This window comes from Colletotrichum gloeosporioides (assembly GCF_011800055.1).
Source record: "Colletotrichum gloeosporioides strain Lc1 chromosome Unknown consensus_80, whole genome shotgun sequence".
Taxonomy (NCBI): Eukaryota; Fungi; Ascomycota; class Sordariomycetes; order Glomerellales; family Glomerellaceae; genus Colletotrichum; species Colletotrichum gloeosporioides.
This window is the reverse complement of record NW_025544725.1, coordinates 103,348-123,184: the sequence shown is the minus strand read 5'-3', so window position 1 is coordinate 123,184 and position 19,837 is coordinate 103,348. Positions and strand designations below refer to the sequence as shown.

General features: G+C 54.5%; 1 protein-coding gene across 1 annotated transcript; it reads right to left on the bottom strand.

Moving 5' to 3' along the window:
• Window positions 1-666: 666 nt before the first annotated feature.
• On the bottom strand, window positions 667-9,049 carry GCG54_00015615 (uncharacterized protein; the record flags this gene model as incomplete). Its single annotated transcript, XM_045415393.1, has 4 exons — window positions 667-1,106; window positions 8,406-8,462; window positions 8,521-8,656; window positions 8,708-9,049. 4 exons carry the CDS (start codon window positions 9,047-9,049, stop codon window positions 667-669), a joined length of 975 nt encoding a protein of 324 aa, XP_045259192.1.
• Window positions 9,050-19,837: the final 10,788 nt, after the last annotated feature.

Sequence of the window (19,837 nt, the reverse complement as noted above, 5' to 3'; positions counted from 1 at the left end):
AGAAATAGACGATGAACATCACGAGGACGTCTCTGCTGGCGCGTATCGTCGGTCGGCCGTTGGGGTGCATGTTGACTTCAACATGCACTAGAGAAAACACACAGGGCGTGGCGGCGGCACCGCGTCGCGTGAAGGCAAGCTAAGAGCGCATTGCTGTAGACGAGAAACCGAAGACGCTGCTTGCATTTGCACTTGAGAGCATGGTATCAGCGACAAACTTCGGGAAGCAAGCGTGATTGCTTTCGCATGGACTGGTGACACGATGAAGGACCCAAGTACGACAGAGGAAAGAGAGGTTGAGGGGGATGAATGATGGGAAGAGAAGATGGGAAGAGAAGATGGGGAAAAGGACACGGTTCGCCATCGACGGTCTGAGTATTACTCGCCGAGTTCCGAAGGCAGGGTGTGTGGTGCACACAACACTGCCCAAAGGCCGGGAATGTTGACAATTTGACAACCGTCCGGACCTGCACTCCCCTCTTGCCCATAGATCGTCGTAGTCGGTCTCGACCTGGTCAAAATCGGAATCACCGTCCTCCTCCTCATCGGCTGGGTCGCAAGCCATGCGGACACATTGGATTCCGTCGTTCATGGTGCCGACTTGCTGGCATCAATCCTAGCAATGATGTATTTTTGTCTGCCATTGACAAGGTCGACGCGTTGACCTCACCATCCATGGGCAGGCGCCTCCTCGACCGGAACAAACGCAAAGCTTTTGCTGTTGAAGTCCAGACTCGAGTCCCTGCATTCTCCTCCATCTTGCTCTGCCTCCTGCCCATGCTCGTGGTATTCATCTTTCTCCTCAGCGTCAAGAGCATCATTGACTTGGTCTTGCGTGAGCTCTTTGAGGTCCAAAACCCTGGCTTTGACCTTCTTCGAGCCGTTGTACCAACCGCGGATCGGATGGTCGTCGGGATCGTCGCATAGGATCTTCGTCTCCGCGTACTTGTTGCCGTTCGTATTATCAATCTCTCGGTGAAAATCGAGCGAGCCAGGACGGACCGCTTTCGAGATGAGACCACGCACGGTTGGAATGTTGATGTCGAGAACTACCTGGAGGTCGGGCAAACCGTCCGAGGTGCCCCAAATGCACACAAAGTCGGGAACTGAAGGGGTCAGCAGTGGCCAGCCAAGTTGCAGAACATGTAGCGGACGTCTTGTGTCTGGGTAGCACACACCAGTAGCAATCTTGGGGATTCGCTTCGACGACAGGCGGTGGACGCGCAAGGTTGGAGATGGATCGAGCCGAGGGATAAACCATGCGTTGGCGATGTGTCTGGGAGAGAACCTGCGGCTGCGAGCGCGACAGGTGCTTTCCTCTGCTGGCGAGCTGGATTGTTCTCCAGAAGGAACGGAGGAACAGTGTTGCGAAACGGGAGGAATACACCCCGAAGTCGCCAGACTCGTAGGTACTGCATCGTTGGGTCGGTGGGGACGTGGAGGGCACCGTGACGTGGGGTGGTGGTGGGGTTTGTCGCCGTGGCTTGCTCCCGGGGCAGTGGTAACTTTGAGCAAAGCTCGCATGCCAGTAACACCTGAACTGTTAAGCCGCTCCCACAGTCGGACAAACATGTCTACCTTGAATAATGGAAGGCAACGTTGAGTCTTTCACTACCTAAGTTTGATGACCATGTGGAGGGGCTTGGACTCAGGGGTTGGACTCGGTATCTGCGGGCGCAGCACTGACAGGCAACCCTCATGACCTGCCTCAGGTACGTGCCCACTAAGTCCTGTGGGTACCTACCGATTTCTCGGTGTGAGATCGGTAGGTACCAGATTTTTCAGTGGGTGATCCCCTGTAGGGTACGTACTGCGATAGGTCCTTCGTATGGATCAGAGGAGCCGCCACCCACGATCGTGACAGAATCACAATGCACCTTGCAAGGCCCATTCTTATCAAGCATTGGCATCTAGCATATTCCAGAAAGTGCTTCGTTCTGAGTCATTGAGTGGCATTGCTTCGTAACAACACGCGCGTCCTGCGACTTGCCGGGCCGGCGACGTCGCCGTTTGCATCCCCATCGGCTGAGATTGAGCAGAGGTCTCTTGGGAAGAACAGGCAGTGGGCAGCAGAATGCCCAAGGGCTCGATCGGATGCAATCCTCGGGTTGGAGTCGGTGGAAAAGCGGATAGAATGCCGAGCAACACCGCAGACCGGCCGTGGGTGCTCAGAATCCTTCCGCATGGATGGGTTCTCTCTGCCAGTCACCAGCCAGGCCCCCATGGCGGGAGCCACGATGTGTGGATCAAACCTACTCCTCCGCGTTGCCTGTACGCGATTCCTGTTTTGTTTCCCTGATGAACTGCTCAATTGTCTCAAATTGGATCGCGCTTGCTTGGCCAAGGGGAGGCTGGCTACTCTGTGCGTCGTAGGCCGCCCACACGCGTTCGTGTGCAGCTCGTTATTGACCAAGTCCCAGTCCACCCCTTTTGGCTGCTGCCAATGGTGCTAAACGGCTATCTTCTGGGAGTGCGCCGTCTTCCTGAAGTCCGCAAGGAACAAATCGGTGGGCCTTTGAATAATCGTAACCGCTAGGGCCTCGTCGTCAAGGTTGATGAGTTGCGCACTTTGGGTATTGTCCACGTCCATGACTTTCTTGATGGCTTTGGAGGCATCCTTCCATACCTGCCTTCCATCTGCTTCCTTGTAGGCATCGTAGAACATTCCTTGAGTAATTGGTGTTGCTGACGTCCTGTCAATTGGATTTCGCGCCCCGGGTGCCTGGGAGGGTAGAGTTCGGGCGCGGCTCGGGGCAGATAATCAATCCTCGTAGAGGTGAACTTTGCGCTTCGCCAGTTCCAATTGCTGCTGTCTTCTTTCGCTCTGGAGGATTTCGCTGAGCTTCGCCCAAGTTTCGTCGGCCGGGAGGGGCGCGGTTGGAGACCTTTCGATTTTGGAAATTAGCCGATCGGACGCTGTGGCAGGGTTCGTCAGGCGAATATCTCGTTATGGTTGAATTGATTCGATGTCGTGGATTCTGTCGAGAAGTTGACTTCCTGGATAAGTCGCAGCCTTTGCTGGACGAAGCTGCAGCAAACAGCCTCTGCTATCTGCTTGCTGGTTGCGACGACACGCAAGGGATCGTGAAGTCGTTTGATGAAATTCTACTCGGCCCCAACTTGGAAGATACATGCCTGCTGTAGGCCCGTGCCTGTGACCGGTCCTTTTTGACAAGGCAAGTGCCTGCATTCGAGAACTGGAAGGAAGGGAAAAAAAACAGCGGGCACTCCTTCCGTCTGTTTTCCGACTCGTTGAAGATGCGGAGGACGGTACGTCCAACGGACACCGGGTGTTACGTCATTCAGTAAGTGCCACACCGCCCAATAGTTGGAACCGAGGATGGTGGCGAGGACTTTCAAGAGACGCACAAGATCAAACGACATCAGCTATGTTCCTGATGCTGCGATCGACTTCACGACAGACTAGTCTTCTTCCGCCAAGTCCTCCTCAAAAGCCGCGTACCCAGAGCCCAGCATCGTCTTCTCCCAACACCACCTACAGTGACCGGCCCCACCACCACGACTCCCACAAGCCTCGACTGACTTGATTCTCAATGTCTCGTACCAATGCCGTCGCCAAAGGCCCTTCTTGCAGCAGTGGCTTTCCAGATTTCCCAAAAACCACTAGCCGTCGCCAAACGCCATTTCACTTCCTTCAAGGCCCCGATTGTTCATGGATGCCTCCGACCTGATCGCGCAAGGCGGGCTAACCGCCATGCTGGAATATCCTGGGCATCCATCTCGCACTCCTACACCTTGTCGTCTCTTTCAATCCGTACATCACTGCCTGCTTGTGCTGGCTCACTGTCAGCATAAGGCCATGCGATTCGCCACATCGTCTCCATAAACGAGTAGTTTCGTTTCGATATGTCCTCCTCAGTCTTTTCCACGGCCGGTCCTACCTCTCGTCCGCTTTGCCGTGCCCAAACCAGACATTCTGATCGCGTGCAAGATACTTTGGCGGACGTGAGGCTCCAAACGCAGTTCAGCCGGGGTCAGATGTCCCCATATTGATACCGAGGGCTCATGCTTCTGTTGCCGTCATCCATTCGCCAATTCCAATGCCAGAAGATGACGCGGCTCAAGAGAGATCGGTCTGTTGAGGATGAGCAGCCCTGGGGCTGCGAAAGGGCCCGAAAGCTTGAAGTCTGGCGTGGGACGTCGTTGGATCTGCAGATACGTTGGTGTCTTTGCTGACACTCACTCGAGAGAATACTACAAAGCGAGGCGATGGCTTGCCGTTGTTCTTGCTCGGTTCATGGCTCGATGCGTTTTCAGTAGATTGATCATAAGCTTGACTTGTGCACGCAGAAAGATGCACAACGTCTCAGGTCGATTTCAGAGCAAAGCTAATGATACTTTCATTGCGAACTTTGCTTCCTCCTTTCCTTGTATACAAGTATTGGAGCCCCCAAACTGCTAATTATAAACTTCAACGTACGGTCTTGCACGGCCGTGGTTTCTTCCCTTTCTTCGAAACTACCATGTACCTCATGCTCTGTTAGAAGAAAGCGGGCTGCGTGATACTCCTCTGAACCTGCACCTAAGCCTCGTCATCCTCATCCACCTCTCCCTCCTCGTCCTCATCCTTCTTGCCCTCTCTCTTTCTCTTTTCCGGCCGACAGCCTTTGGTCAAATGATGTGTCTGCGGCGATTGTAAGTTGGGTCCCGTCTCAGTAAGCAGCGGTGATAAGGAAGAATGTTTCGTACCTTCGCCGTATATCTCCGAGAAAACCATTTGCCGCAGTCTTTACACTGATACGGTTTCTTTTTTTGGTGCGACTCCTTATGTCGTCTTAGCTCGTAGCGATCTCTGAAGTCCCAACTGCAACGGGGACAAGCGTGACGGCGTGGTGGTTGAGGTATGTCTTGGGTATTTTGCGAAGGTGTATTGTCATAGTAAGGATGATCCAAGCCGGCATTTGGAACATTGGTTGGAACCTGGGGTGGAAACTGGGGTGGAAACTGGGGAAACTGGGATGGAGACAGAGGTGGAAACAGGGGTGGAAACTGGGATGGAGACAGAGGTGGCAGCAGGGGTGGAAACTGGAGTGGAAACAGGGGCGAAAACTGGAGTGGAAGCTGGGGTGGAATACTGGTCGGAGGCTGGGTCGAAAGCTGGGTCGGGACCACGGTCGAGGATGCCTGAGATGGGCCGATGGTTCGACTGGAGTTCCAGGGTCCTGCTGAAGCGGGAACTGACGTGGCTGACACCTGAGACTGCGCAGCCGTCTGAGTATTTCTATGATCCGGTGGTGAAAAGATGTCATTATAGCTGAGCAAGTCGTCACTATAGATGAGCAAGTCGTCACTATAGCTGAGAAAGTCGTCGCCATAGATGAGCAAGTCGTCACTGAAGGGTAGGGACGCCTGGGGCTCCCAAGCTGTACCGGTGTTGGGATGAGCCTGCGGCAAAGACGTGCTTCCGTAGCCGAAATTGTCGTTGTTCGAGGTTAGGGACGTCTGTTGAGGATGGCTGAGCGACTGAGATGTCCTGTTGCCCTGCGGATATGCCTCCTGAAAACCCAAATGACTGCTCCCATGAAAAAGGGCTGGATACCCTCCTCCAAGCCCTCCAGCGATCTCTAGAAACGAGGTACCACTAGATGACGATGGGAGTGGTTGTTGCCTAAACGTCCACATGCTATGGTCATGTTGACTTTCCTGAGGCGTCCAGGGCATATCCCATTCGGCTGGGGCTTGTGGCTGCCCAGCCAAATGATCATTCTCATTAAAAAGTGCTGATGGCTGTTGCGGCTGACTGAATGACGCTGACCCTGTCTCCCCCTACGGATGAGGCGTCGTGGACATGTCCCAGTTGGCTGCGGCTGATGGCTGCGCAGGCGTCTGATTCCCACTCGCAAGGTGAGGAGTATCGCCGGCGGGGGACAAGATTGGCGACGCGGTGGCGTTTCGAGACGAACCGGAGCCCTTTGGGGGAGAGGACTCATTGCCACCGCCTTCTGACTTGTGTTGCTTTCTGGGAATATTGGTCATTTTCGTGTGTGGTTGGTGTATACCGCTGCCCGATTTCGTGATGAATTTTGAGATGCCAAATGATGGAAAAGCTTCCAGCGTTTGGAAGGATTTTGACAACTTATACCCTAGTGCGACGCTCCAAAGGTGATGGGTGAAGGTTCGTCTGAGATTGACCTTGAAGGTTCTTGAGACATGTCCCAGCCTGTCGCTGCATCTTGTCTTTGCAGATGGCCTCATATCTCAAGGTGTGTGACATGATCGCCTTGCACCCTGAGAGGAACAAATGGGAGGCCAATCGCGTCGCTGCTGCGATGATTCCGGGAGTGACGGGTGGTAGCAAGCTTTCGCTGTTCCTTGGGGAACCCAAAGTTTGCCCGTCCGTCAAGTTAAAACCTCGATTGGTCTCAGGACCCCCAGAAGGTGGCACGTATTGGATTGCCCAAGGCGGGAAGGGTGTGCCTGAACGTGTTGGCGGGAGCAAGTAGCGTTCGGTGAGTACGGTAGTCAACAAGGTGTGGCTGCAGGTGGTCACCTGCTATACCAAACTTTGAAAGTAGGACGGAAAAGAGAACTGGGGAACGTGACGCCTCTGCGGGCCGGCCCGATCCGCGCTCGCAATGGTGGCTGGAAGCTCAGAGCGACTCATCCAAAAAAAATTACATCCACCTTGTCTGGGCCGAGCAGGACATTTGCCCCGGCTGGTGTGGCTTCGGATTGCATACTTTGGGTCCCTGGGAGGTTGAGACGGTTCGGGCCAGGCTGCATGGTGCAGGCAAAAGCGTCCAGGTGACATCGCTTGCGCAAGAACCGAACCAGCATCAATTGCTTTTGGTGCCGAGAGGCAACCTGGGGATTGCAGGCGGCGCACGAAGGCTGCAAAGGCACTCTGGATGGAGGTGTCGGTGGAATGTGACTGTGACAGAGGCACTTTTGCGTCTCCTGTCTGTTAGTGGGGAGTCAATCAGAGGTCGGGTATGGGATCCCGGTGTGGGTAGCTGACTTTCAGCTACCCACCGTCCTCTAGGTAGCGGAGTGTCCGCTACCCACAGGGGATGCGCCACTGGGAGCGGGAAGGGGAGGTTCCTTCCCCCTATGTTCTCCATTGGTGCGGGCAGTCTTCTTGTGGCTGCTGATTCGGAGTTTCATGTACCCAATCACTTGCACGAAAGAGCAGGCGCTGCTTGGGGCCGAATAGCAGGTACCACAGAATTGAATTGCCCTGTGAAGCCAGTTGCTGCCTTGGAGAACTGTCCATCTTGAGCCAAAGAGAAACGTAATCTACCTTAGGTAGCCACACTCCCCCATCAAAGCCCAAGCAGTCGCGGCTTTCCTGGCGGCCCCCGATGAATGGTCAATCTTCCGCAAGCCCATGATCGGTGGTGCAACAAACGAGTGCTTGACCTGCGTGCACAGCATCTCCACGTTCGATCTGGAGACGTCTCCAAGTCCAAGAAAAGATTCCCGACGGTGCACAACCCCCAGGGAGGATCGGGAGCGCAAGGCAACGACTGAATCGGTCGTCTGGCAGTGACTGAGTCTGGCAATGGCTGATCATATCGACCTACCCCCATGGGATGGATGGCAGTAATTCCACCTACCAAGGTCCCCACAGGTACCTTACAGAGGACGGTCCACTGGCGCAAACTGGTACCTACCGATTCTACACCGAAAAATCGGGAGGTATCAATACAACTCCGCCAACGCCACAGGGGACAGCCCACTGAAGCAAGTTGGTACCTACCGATTCCGCACCGGAAAATCGGTAGGTATCGATGCTGGCCCACTGAGTAGTAGGGACACGACAAACCCAAGACAATGGAATGTCGAAAACGACCCCTTTGGGTTGCTCTCATTCTTGAGCATCCAGATTTCTTTGCAGAATACTGAAGTCCGCAGCATTTCTTTGACAAGAAGTATCGCTTTCGAAGCATTGTGAGGTGACAATTAGCTTGATCCAGTTGACACAGTCGTGTCCAGGGTCCTAAAAGTTCGACCTGCACTAGCGAAGATGGTGAAAGGGGGGAATCTCTGCTGGTCTGATGGCCATTCTAGAGACACTCAATTACATGTTTGAAGGGCTGCTCTGGCAGTCTAGGTCTCGCAAGAGTTACGTAGGATATGATAATCGACGCCCAAATTCTGCTACCTTCTTGCTTCCATGTTCTCTCAGTCCCCAAGTAACCGCGTGAATGTCTCAGAACTATCGTAACATATGGACGCGCGAACAATGTAGTGGAAACACGAACTACTAGACATGGTGTGCCTTGAAGCGGAGGAATGGTCCCCAAACGGTGATGTGTTGCAGGACCGGCCGATCTCGAGACCCCTGCAACGAAGAGATGGGAAATACGGAGTTCGCCAGCATGCTGTTGCCTACTTGTACGAGCAGATAGGGTCCCGACCGATCGAAATTCGACAAATGATACAGGTTGACTTGATTTCCATCTGGAGTTCGTCGAAGCATACTTTGCACGCGACGTGGCCTGTCCGCGGGATAGTCAGCTTGGTCCATCGAAGGCAATCATGACCAGTTGTCCTCACCACAAGTGAACACTACCATCTCGTTGCCGGTGCCTGAGCTCAAGCAAATGGGACATGGCTCGAAGAAAACCCTCAGAATGTGTTGACTCGTGTCGCAGCAGCGGCCGGAGACCGATACGCAGGCTTCGCAAGCTTTCTTGAAACGGCATATTAGTAGAGTCAACGAATCAGTGTGAGCAAAACGTACATGCTTGCAGTCGGCGAACAGGTACCGGAACTGGGGGTCATCGCACTTGCAGCATCGGGAGCTGAGGAGCTCGCCATGTGACTGCAGCCATTCGGCCAGTTGGTTATGCAAATCGACGGCACGCACGAAGGACGAGCGTATCTTGCCGGTGGTCGTGGTGATGTTACGTTGAAGCAACGTGACCTTGCGCAGGACGTTGTCGTGCGCGCGATGGTATTCAGCAATCTGGCCTGCGAGCTTCTTCGAGCAACCCTTGGAATTGGACGCAGTGGCCTCGGGTTTCTCATGGCCGGCATCGGAAACACTCTCCCGCCGGCGCTTGGTTGGGCGACAATCATCCATGATCGTTGTGGCTCGGTTTTATCGGGACGGAAGATGTCGATATCGTGGATGGAATTGGCGCAATTGACGGTCTCGATGGCCAGAGATCGGTTGACGGGATACCGAGCGGTAGAATAGCCGCCGACCAAGGACGCTGAAAGAGGTTGGAATTGAGACCGGCTTGTGGGGGGAGGAAAAGAAAAGAAGTCGCTCGAAAGAAATAGCGAGGTACGAAACGAGTTTGGGTGGCTCGTTTTTGCGGATAGTCGAGCTGTTGCTGCGAAATTCCTGAAGCCGCTGCCCGAAGAAACCTTCAAAGTCAAAAGCCGAAGCAACGGAAGTGGCAGGTGGGGGGTTGCCCGACTGCAGTGACGATGCTTGCCGTTTTGGACGGCACACTTACTTCAAGATTATCGAGACTGGGTGCACCTGGGTTGTGCCTGCCCGAACCTCCTGAGACCCTTCTTCAGCCAGCAACCACCGTGAACCGCAGGGAAAGCGCCCTTTCTGCTCCATCCCACAGGCCTCCCCCTATGACGTGCCCGTGATGAAGCAGAAACCCAATGCCAGACGGCCACATTCAATTTCGTTTGGATGGGCGGGCGACCGAAGCATTTGGCGGAAAAGATGCGATTGTCTTCTCCGAGACGAATGATGCATTTTTTGCTCGTCAGGTAAGTGAAGAACCAGAAACACTTGAGGGCAGAATAGATGTGTTGCAATGTCGGACCCAGTAGTGTAGTTGAAGTGGCGAAGAATGAAGTTCGTACCTCCCGATTCCACAGCTAGAAATCGGTAGTCATTGCGGGACTGGGATGCGGTATGGCATTGCTCAGTCGGGGACATCTGACATACATCCCGATTTACAGCGGTGGAATCGGGAGGTACCTTCTGTAAATACAGTGGAAACCTCCCGATTTTTGGCAGTGAATCGGGACGAGGGACCTTGCCGACGCCTTCCAGCTTCATGAGAAGCGTCCCAGCACAACACGGAAATGCAGGGAGTGTAGCGGACACTTGCGGGCAGCCTGCCAATTCCCAGTTAGTCAGGCAGACTGCTCGCTGAAAACTTTTGGTACCTCACGATCTCACACCTAAAAATCGGGAGATACCTTAGGTACCTCCCGATCCTACACCGAGAAATAGGGAGATTTCAGGGGCACACATCTGACCGGCCCCCTCCGAACCTTGCAGTCATTGGCCCAATTATGGATGCTGCACTCTACCACAGTCCATTTCTTGGGCCTCCGATCATGTTGTCTTCCTCACGTGCCATCGCCAGCCAGTAGGGTCCTTAACGGACGGCCTTCTCGGTCCGGCGCCCTCTCCGCAGTACGTCGAGTCACAACACCCATAAAAGGCCACTGAGAGCTTGGCCGCCACGCATGCTGGACCATGGCATCGTTGAACACCAGAATCATGCCTTGCCGCCCGCGGCCTGCCACGGCGTGCCCTGATCTCAAGCATACTCAGGACAATGTGGCCGGCTGCACAGCAACCCGCTTTCGTGAAGGTTTGGAAGCACACCACCTTGATCGTTCCGCTAGGGAGAAGGAGGAAAGTCTTCGTTTATGCCGGCTGCGGCGAGCGGGGGGGACCCGTTCGAGAGGGAAGATGTGGGAGTAAGCACCATAGGAGATGGATAAAGTGCTTGCTGCGAGCTTCCCGAGATAGTGTTCTTTTGCTTGGATGGCTTTTTACATGCTCCATATTGCAGGTTGTGTTGGCTGGGCTTGTGGGAAGAAATCGGTTTGGTAGGCAACTTCGAAAGCCCTGTTTAGTGCTGTGCGAGACTCGGAAACCAACCTTTCGACTGATGTAAATTCGTGCAGCAAAGTTTGCCATTGAGCATTCGCCTTACGACGTGCCGTTGGCAGCCATCAGACAGCCTCCCACGTGTGGAGCCTCTGCGCTGGATCTGTGAGAGGTGCGCTCGTCGACCAAGGGCCGCGGGGCAAGAGCGGGCTCAGTTGGAGCAGCCTGGGCAGCTAGATCAGGGGCTTCGAAAGAAAACAAAGCAGTGGAAATGACGGTGTATCTAGTTGGAGGGATCTTAGGATGAGCACCAGTTAGCAAAACTACTTCAACTTCAATGTGCGAGGCTGCCGTGATGGGTGTCACGATTGCATCCAAGACAGCGAGGGATGGGCGGAACAAATGAAGCCTTCACCATGCGCATGTGTAACCTCCCTGCAATTGCGCCCGACCTCCTTGATGTCGACCTTTGCACTTTCTCTGCCGACACCATGGATCTTGACAGCCATGGAAAGCTTCACAAATATGGTCAAACGCAACGGCGGCGCGAAATCATGGGCCTAGATCGATCTGACCTCCGGTTGGTGGGACGTCTTGCATCTGCAGCCGAGATTGGTCTGGCCAGCAAATTCTTCTATCACGGCCTTCAGAGAGCGCTCCCACTTGGCGGGAAAGGTATCAGGAATAGCATACGCCAATAATCCATCGGGTTTGTGGGTAGCTCTAGCTGTATCTTTACGCATTGCCAGCCCATGGTGTGCGTTGACCGACGTCGCAAACAACGCTGCTTTGCTTTCCTTGAGAAAGAGGGCTGCCGTTCGGGCTGAACGGTCCGGCGTGGTTGATCCGTATTGGCTCGTAGGTGTGCAATGCCAGGGATTCTGTGTTGACCGATCCGCTGCTTGTCGGAATTCTGTGCCTGCGCCGGCGGACCTGCGGCCGACCATGTAGTGCCAGACGATTTGAATATCACCGGCAGCGATGCCATCGTTTGCGAATTGGGACTCGCAAGCTTTCCGTCTGGCTGATCGCGTGGCGTTCTGTGGCGGGACTGCGGCGACGAGGACGCGACAAGGATCGGTCGTGACGGTGGAAGGGATGGATGGACGAGGTAATAGCCGATAAGGTGCGCTGGAAAGAATCGTGGACCATCTGTTGCGAACTGGAGTGAGTTGATGCTGCCTTTCGTCTGGGGCTTGGAGAGCAAGCTCAGGAAATGACACAGACCTTTGGGATATTCAGAACGAGATCATCGGCAAGGTGAACCTTGGCTGGGTGGTTTTGTGGACCACTGGTGCGATCAAGACAACCGCAGATTCAAGAACAGCACTTGGACATGCACATCCACGACGCTCTTCAAACCAGACAGCACCAATGCAGCCCCAAGAGAGCTCTTGGGCCACGGTACTGCTGAAGACTAAGGCTGGTCTTGTTTTTTCCGGGTTGGACGACAGTGCGGTCTGGTGCGTCGCCAGTCCTTGCTCTTGGCGGTGTGACGGAAACTTGATTTGGGATGATTGAGGCATTGACAGGGGGAATGTCGATCCGGGTGCTCGCAGCTCGGTGGCTACTGCCTGGCAATTGCAATCCATCCAGGTATCCGTAAGGGACCCGGAAGGCACCCGGCTCTGAACGTGTCATTCAGGTCGCGGATCTATCTGAAGCGAAGTAAGGTGCATGCGCTCGTTCAACCGGTGACCGTCGACAGAGCCGCTGAATTGAGAAGCTTTCGCTCGATGGCCTCACCGAGAGACGGCCTCTTTCGCTGTTTTCATCAGCGTCGCCTGAGGCCAGGTTGGCATCGCGAGGTGCCGACGGTGTCAAAGTCCGAGTGCACACCTAACCCAGTACGTACCTTACGGGTACCACCCGCTAAAAGGCTACCTCCCGATTTCTTGGTGCGAAATCGGGAGGTATCCACTGCACCATCGCTGGGCTTACAGAGGGCACCTCCCGATTTTAGCGCTAAAATCGGGAGGTATCTTTACATTTGTAGGGGTCCAGTGGATGGATGCCCGGGCTCCCGACTGTGGAGGGGATGCCGCAGCGGGAAATGCGTCCGGTCCTGTTCCTGGAGCAGATTTCCATCTTCCGAGTTTGTCGCAATCTTGCAAGATTATGAATTCAGTCCATACTCGTGTATGGTGCGCTGTCTCGTAGTACTCTTGCGTACATACTGGAATCCAGGTACCTTACGCCAGGAGTCTGGGACTGTCGTTTCTGCTCGCACCTCACAAGCCAATCAGTAACGCCCAGTGACATTTCCCCCAAACCTTGCTCAGGTTCAGGCTGGGCAACATCTGCTGCATTGGTTGTGGGCGGTAAACGCAAAGCAGCAGACGGAGGTGTGCATCTGTAAACGAGACGATTTGCAAGGCCAGCGAGCTGGTTCAATTGTCTTGTTAAATCACATTCGGCATCTTCCAGACAAAGCCAGTCCCCAAGGCGTAATGACATTTTTCAAGGCAGTTCGATTGGGCGACTTACCGCTTCCGAGAACACGCGGTGTACCTGATGTGCCAAAAGTGATGCACGCCCGGCCAGGTACGTGCCTGTTCGGCGCTTTAGTGGGTAGTGCACTACCCACAGCCTGTGGGTAGCTGAAAGTCAGCTACCCAGACCGGGATCCCACGCCGCTCATTGGCCCGTTCGTCACTCGATGCAAGAAGCGATCCAGACCAACGGACCCATGAGAGGCAACATGCGATTAACAACAAGATCGTTCGTTAATTGGGCAAGATTCCAAGTACTTTTCGATGGAGAGAACGATATTCTTGTTTGGTAGCTACTCTACGCGCGCACGAACTCCATGGGGCGGTGTTGCCGCTCACTGCATCGTGTTTGACCCCTTGCGGTGATGGGTGGTACATACCGATTTCGCGCCTGGAAATCGGTATGTATCTCGGTGCCCACCATAGTACACCCTTGATTAGGTAATGATACCTACCAATCCTCAGAAGTCGGGATGTACCCTCCTATCCACCGCGCCGATTGGGTTGGCACCAAGTGGCCCTGTGTTACCCCTGAGACCCCTTTGGAGCAGTGCCAACCACCAGGTCCGTTTTGAGATTGAGTGCACCATTCTCCCAAACCACTGGTTGATATTGCCGCAACTTTGGACTTACAAGCTTCATGCAGACGCGATTGGCCTTGACGGCTAGGAGAGTCGCTTGTGCATGTTGTGGTAGTTCTGAGGGCAGGTCTCGGGGGCTTGTGGCGATTGATGGTGACGGAGACCCACCCATCCGCCAGCCGCATGCTGCACCACGGCATTCGCTTCAATCCGCGTGTACTCAACCCTGCACGTAGCATCAAAGCAAAGCAATCGAGCCCTGGATTCATCCATACATCCAGCCGCAGAGCAAATATGCGACCGTCATGTGTTGAACAGTGGTACCTGCGAGGTCGCTCGGATCTCGGACGATTTGGGCATTCTGGCTGGCCATGCTTGCAAAAGATGCACGTCGGCAAAAAAGGTGTTACTCGACCATTCACTATCGCGGCGGACCATCAAGCTACCGAATGCCCGTCCCGATATGTGAGTTTCAATTTTGGACCCCATAACCTGGATCTTTTGCCGCCGCCGTTCTTCCTAGTGTTTCTCTCCAAAAAGCATGCGTGTTTTGATGATGGGTGCGGCAGAGTCCCCAAGGATGTCCGCACAGACCACGGCCCGACTCCCGACTTGGTGTGCGTGTCTTTGGGGCCACATCAGGGGATGCCAACTTCTCACTGGGCCTTCCGTCCAGATTGACCAGATCAAAGCACCAATCCAGTGCCAAAGTCCATGCTAGTAATAATCTGGCAACTCGAGAAGTACAATCACCTTTCTAACACAAATGATGGCGAGTTGTATCTAAGAAGCTGTGGTGCGGTTTTCAATGCTGTCTTCATGGCTTTCTGGGTCGAGATGGCGGGCCGACAGAACGTGTACGATGGCAAAAAGAGCGACCGGGAGCTGGAATCTCAATGAAGACTGGTCAAGCGACGGCAGCCGAGCATTGGGAAACTGAAGGTATGGGATCGATTGAGAGTCGTGCCGCACAAGTCACGAAGCTGTCGTTCTGTGATTCTTCATGTTTCAGGTGGCGATGGGGAGATAATTGTTAGATAAGCTCATCAAGGCTTCGATCGAGTTGAGTTTTGCAATCGAGATCGAAGTTGATCTTGACGGCGCGACACGCGAAGTTCTGTGCTCGGACGTTTGGGCGGTGCTGACACAATACAGATCAAGCGGCGCAGAACATCGCCGGCCGTCTTTCGACGGCGAGCTCGGCAATGGAAAAGCAAGACGGGGATACCGGACAGTGACGGCAATGATGCTCGGGCCGCGAACGCATTCCATGTAGTTGACCGCGAGTGGAAGGTCCAAAGGCCGCCCGCTGCCGCCCGCTGCCGCCCGCTGCCGGCAGAAGTCGGCAGAAGACGATGAGAGATTGGCGATTGGGTTCAGTCGAATACTCCGCTTATTCAAAGTTGTGAGTAATGGAGGTCAACCCTTCTTGTTGCCTCTGGGCACGTTGTGATGTGCCGAAAACGCTTTCGCAACACTCCGTACTAGGGGGGTGGGATCGTACCGTGAGACGCGACAAGCTGCAAATTACCATCGGACCACAGTCCATTTACCCTACCTTTAGGTACCAAAAGGCTTGGGTTGCACAGTTGCCGTTACCGTTGTGATATTGCTACCTCCCGATTTCAGCCCTGAAATCGGGAGGTGCCCTCTGAGTACAGCGACAGTACAGTAGATACCTCCCGATTTCAGCGCTAAAATCGGGAGGTATCTTCTGTGGGTGCAGCTCGGGCGGCAATGCAGTGGATACCTCCCGATCTTTGGCACTCAAAGTGGGGAAGCCATTTCTTCAGAATGCAATGCTCAAGTGTCCATCAGGGTTTGGACAGTGGTTCGGTGGAGAGCTGAATGACTGGCGACATGCATCTGTATACCTCAAGAAAGGGACTGGTGACGACGATATGGTCGGCGGGGACGCGTGCCAAGGTAGCGGTGGTGAATGCGTGGATCATGACTGACCTTCAACGGTGACCTTGCGAGCGGTCACTGGCCAGAGCGGGCCTCCAAAGCTTTCTTGGAGCTCCACCATAAATGCAAGAGGAACCACGGAAACACCTGTAGTCAAATTCTTCAAAGTCAAACACGGTATCAGGCAAGGATGCAGGCATCTTGGAGAATAGTTCAGGCGGGGCGATAGTCTGTCGTCCTCGTTGTGTTTGCGCACGGCACTGTGTTGCAGTGCCACCAGCAATGGGGGGGGGGGGGGGGGGGGGCCCCCCCGGGNGGGGGGGGGGGGGGGGGGGGGGGGGGGACACTCACTGAAGTGGAGGCTTGTGTGTGGTGCGGGGTGCAGTGCCCAACTGGCTTGGGGGAGGTAGGTGGCACTTGGGACCTAACGGTCAGCAAAGATCTGGTGGCGCCATCAGGTAGTCGGTCAATCGACCAGCGAAGTGCACTCGACAAGGCAGGTTCCACTGGTCCAACCTACCGATTTCTAGCTGCGGATTCGGGAGGTATCGGCTTCAATCACCGGCGTTGGCCACGAAGCCTTCCCCATCTCCCGACCTTTAGGAACATGGCTGCCTGCAGTCGACCGACCTGCCTAAAGGAACGATGGTCGTCAGATTAAGCAGCCTGCGGAGGACCATCGGCACTTGCAGATCCCTGCGCCGATCGGGTCGAGGCGTGGAACGCAAAGGGTCTCTGACCCACCGATTGAACACTGCGTGGCTGTGAAAGGACGGACCCCAAGCCAAGTCTTGGCCCCACCTCTTCAAAATGTACCACATTTGTGGTACATTTTGCTGCTGATTACATAAGGCAGGAAGGCACCTGCAGGCAACGACGTGGATTGGAGCCTCCTCAAGGGACCCACACCCCAGCACCTCCACCACCTCGCGGTCCAGCAAGGTCGCCCGGCTGACCGCTGCCTCCACACCGAGAGAACAAGCACAAGTCCGCGAGGCCTTCTTGGCCCTCCGCTGGTCCTACGAATGGGCCACCCACTTGGCGGGACGGAAGTGAGGCTCCGTGGATGGCAGGTTCCTGCCAAGTACCGCTCCACTGAGGGTTTCCAGCGGAAGCTTTGGAAGAGTGCAAGGTGGCGTTCATGTCGGCATTTCTGAATGGTCCTGTGCGGTTGGTGCTTGCCTACCTTAGCTCCCAATTTGTGCGCTAAAATCGGGAGGTATCTTCTGTAAATACAGTGAGGGTGTACCTAGGGTAGGTAGCTCCCCGTTTGTGGGGGTGCAATCGGGAGGAAGGACTTTCCTCCCACCTTACCTACCTACCGATTCCACGCCTGGAAGTTAGTATGTACCCAGTGGACCTTTACCATCGAGGTTTATCTGTGATCCATCCCAGCCCTTGCTCATGGTCGTTGCAGTCGTCCGGCAGTCAAGAAGGTGTGTGTGTGTCCGCAGGGGTGGGGAAATCAACAGGCACTCAGACATGAACGGCAGCAGTGCTAGGCCCACTGAAAAGGTTACCAACCGATTTCCGGCCTAGAGATTGGTAGGTACTCCCATTCACTCGCCAAAATTGAATAGTACCTACCGATTCCACACCTGAGAATCGGTATGTACTTCGTTGGGTAGGTTCGATCCACTGAAGGCTAGGTAGGTGAGCAGCGTCACGCTCTGAGATGCCGCTCAACTAGTTTCGCGGCCGCGGGGCTGCCTCGAATAACCATCCACCGACATTCTCCAAAGCAGCGCCAAAACGGTTGCCGGTCGACTCTATGATCCGCGCCGCATCGTTCGACGCTGTCCACGGGTGTCGCTGAGCCGCCGCGAGACAAAAGAGCCATTTATTCAGATCAGAATCCCACCCAGGCTGGAGAAGCTGATGACTGCGTTTTGCGAGAGACCCGGCAAGGCGACCAACTTGATTGAATGCATCTGCGCTTCCAACCCGAATCAACGTTTTCCTTCGTCGACGACACTTCCATCGCTTCCTGCAACTGATTAGTTCCTCAGGAGGCAGCAGTACTCAATGCAGTCTTTCATCATGTAGGCCTCAGCCACTACCCTTTGGATGTTGCGACGAGATTCTGACGTGCACCAGTTGAAGTACTTTGCCCCTCCGTATAACGATCGCTGCGAACAAAGAACACAAGACCCATATACCATGACGACCAAAATTCCAACAATCGTGTCCGCCAACACAAGATCGATCGCAAATCCGGTCATACGGATGCGATTCTAAAGAACACCACGCAACATGCAGTCGAATAGCTACACAAGCCACCCGCGGTCGCCCAAGAACGCAACCGTGGAACGGCCCGTCCCAGACATCCATTGTCTGTCCGCTTCAGGCCCTGCCATCCGACTCGGAACACATCAAGTACTCGGCTAAATTTTCAAAGAGTTGCCCGTTTCTCCGTGGTTTGCCCGATGACCTTCTCAAAATGCCCCATTCGACCATTTAAACAACCACGCCACGCCAGAATCAACGTCTCGCTAGGAAGAGATTGCTTATGAGCACGTCGAGCACATACACCCTACAAGCCTTGACATCTCGCTTTTTGGAGCTTTGCCTGGAGGCTACAACCGTGTTTGCACCAAACAAGCTGCCGCTGAATCCTTCGACGCCGCGTCAAGTCCGAAGATGAAGCAGCATCGCGGTTGCATCAAGCGAAAGTACGGAGCAGGCAATCCTTGGCCCGATTGACAAAAACGTTTTTGGGTTCAGCTGTTCCATCTTGACCAAAATGCGCCATGAGGGAACAACATGTCGGTTTTGTGCGTGAGGTATTGAGGTATTTCCGGCCATTACAGGTACATCTCCGAACGCTTAAAGCTTCCCGTTTTGACCTGCGGAGGAGCAAACCCACCCTCCATCGATCAGGCTGATCATCGAGGACTGTCGCATTCAGGGAAGCTATAGCCTCGGCAAGTTACCGTCTTTGAGGCATGGCCATTCTTGCCGATGTACCTCAAACAAGCATGGAAGGTTGCAAATGGGTCTTTCCTTGGGCCAGCAGAGCCGCAGTAGAGGATATCTATTCAACCAGTCGATGCGAGATTGCGCGCCCACACGCAGAGCACGGGACGGACCACCACGAACCAGATCAAGGTTGAACGACGTCGGCAGCGAATACCATTCGACGCAAGAACCTTCGTGCCACGGTGCGAAAATGGTGGTCTTTTCCGCGGGATCTGCAATATAAAGATCTTGTGGACGGTCAATCCCCCGCGTCGTTGCCTCGGGCGGCCATCAGTAGCAAACATCGATGAATCAGTTGGATTCCAGCTGCCCGGGTAAGCTACCCGGATTGATCTAGACGTTCCGGTTTGGGATTTGCAGATAAGACTGGGGAAAGGGTGAAACAAACGATCGGCGGTTGAAGCTAAACATATGAATTCGCTGGACGGCGGAGGAAATGTATCCAGGTTTCGAGGGTGGCTTGAACGCGCGGTCCGATCTTGGGTTTCTCAAGAAGGCTGACGATGGCGTGTCGGTGAGATGGAGCAGCAAAAATGACTGTTTCGTGGTGATAGTGGTGGTAGGTGTCTGCAGCGACATGCCCGAGACGTGTGCGGCATGGGTGGCGTGTTGGTTGCCGTATGCATCCTACATGCTCTGGTGGGGCACTGACACTTGGAGTGTCCGCTACAGACAGGCAGCCCAGACAATGCCGAGCGAGCGCCTGGACTGCTTGCAAGACGAGAAGTTCTAGGTGTCAGGGTCTTTGCAGGGGCTGTGCAATTTGCCGCTGGAGGTTATATCGCGGTATCGGTTGGCGATCGGCAGCACTTATTGACCTCCTGGATGATTGTGTCTGTCTGCAGGGAAGCTGGCCAATACTGTGACGGGAAGCCCTAGTAGCCGCCTCTCCCCATCTCGCACTTGAGATGGCACAGCTCGCTTTCGTTGGAGTTGACTGTGACGGGTGCGAATAACGTGTCCGTTGTAGGCGGCATTGTGATGGTGATGGCGATGATCACGGCAAAGACCTTCCATGTGCGACGTGAGCGGGGAGGAAAGGGAGAATGGGGGTGGGAGAACCAGCGAGTGAAAGAAACAAGAAAGCAAGAGAG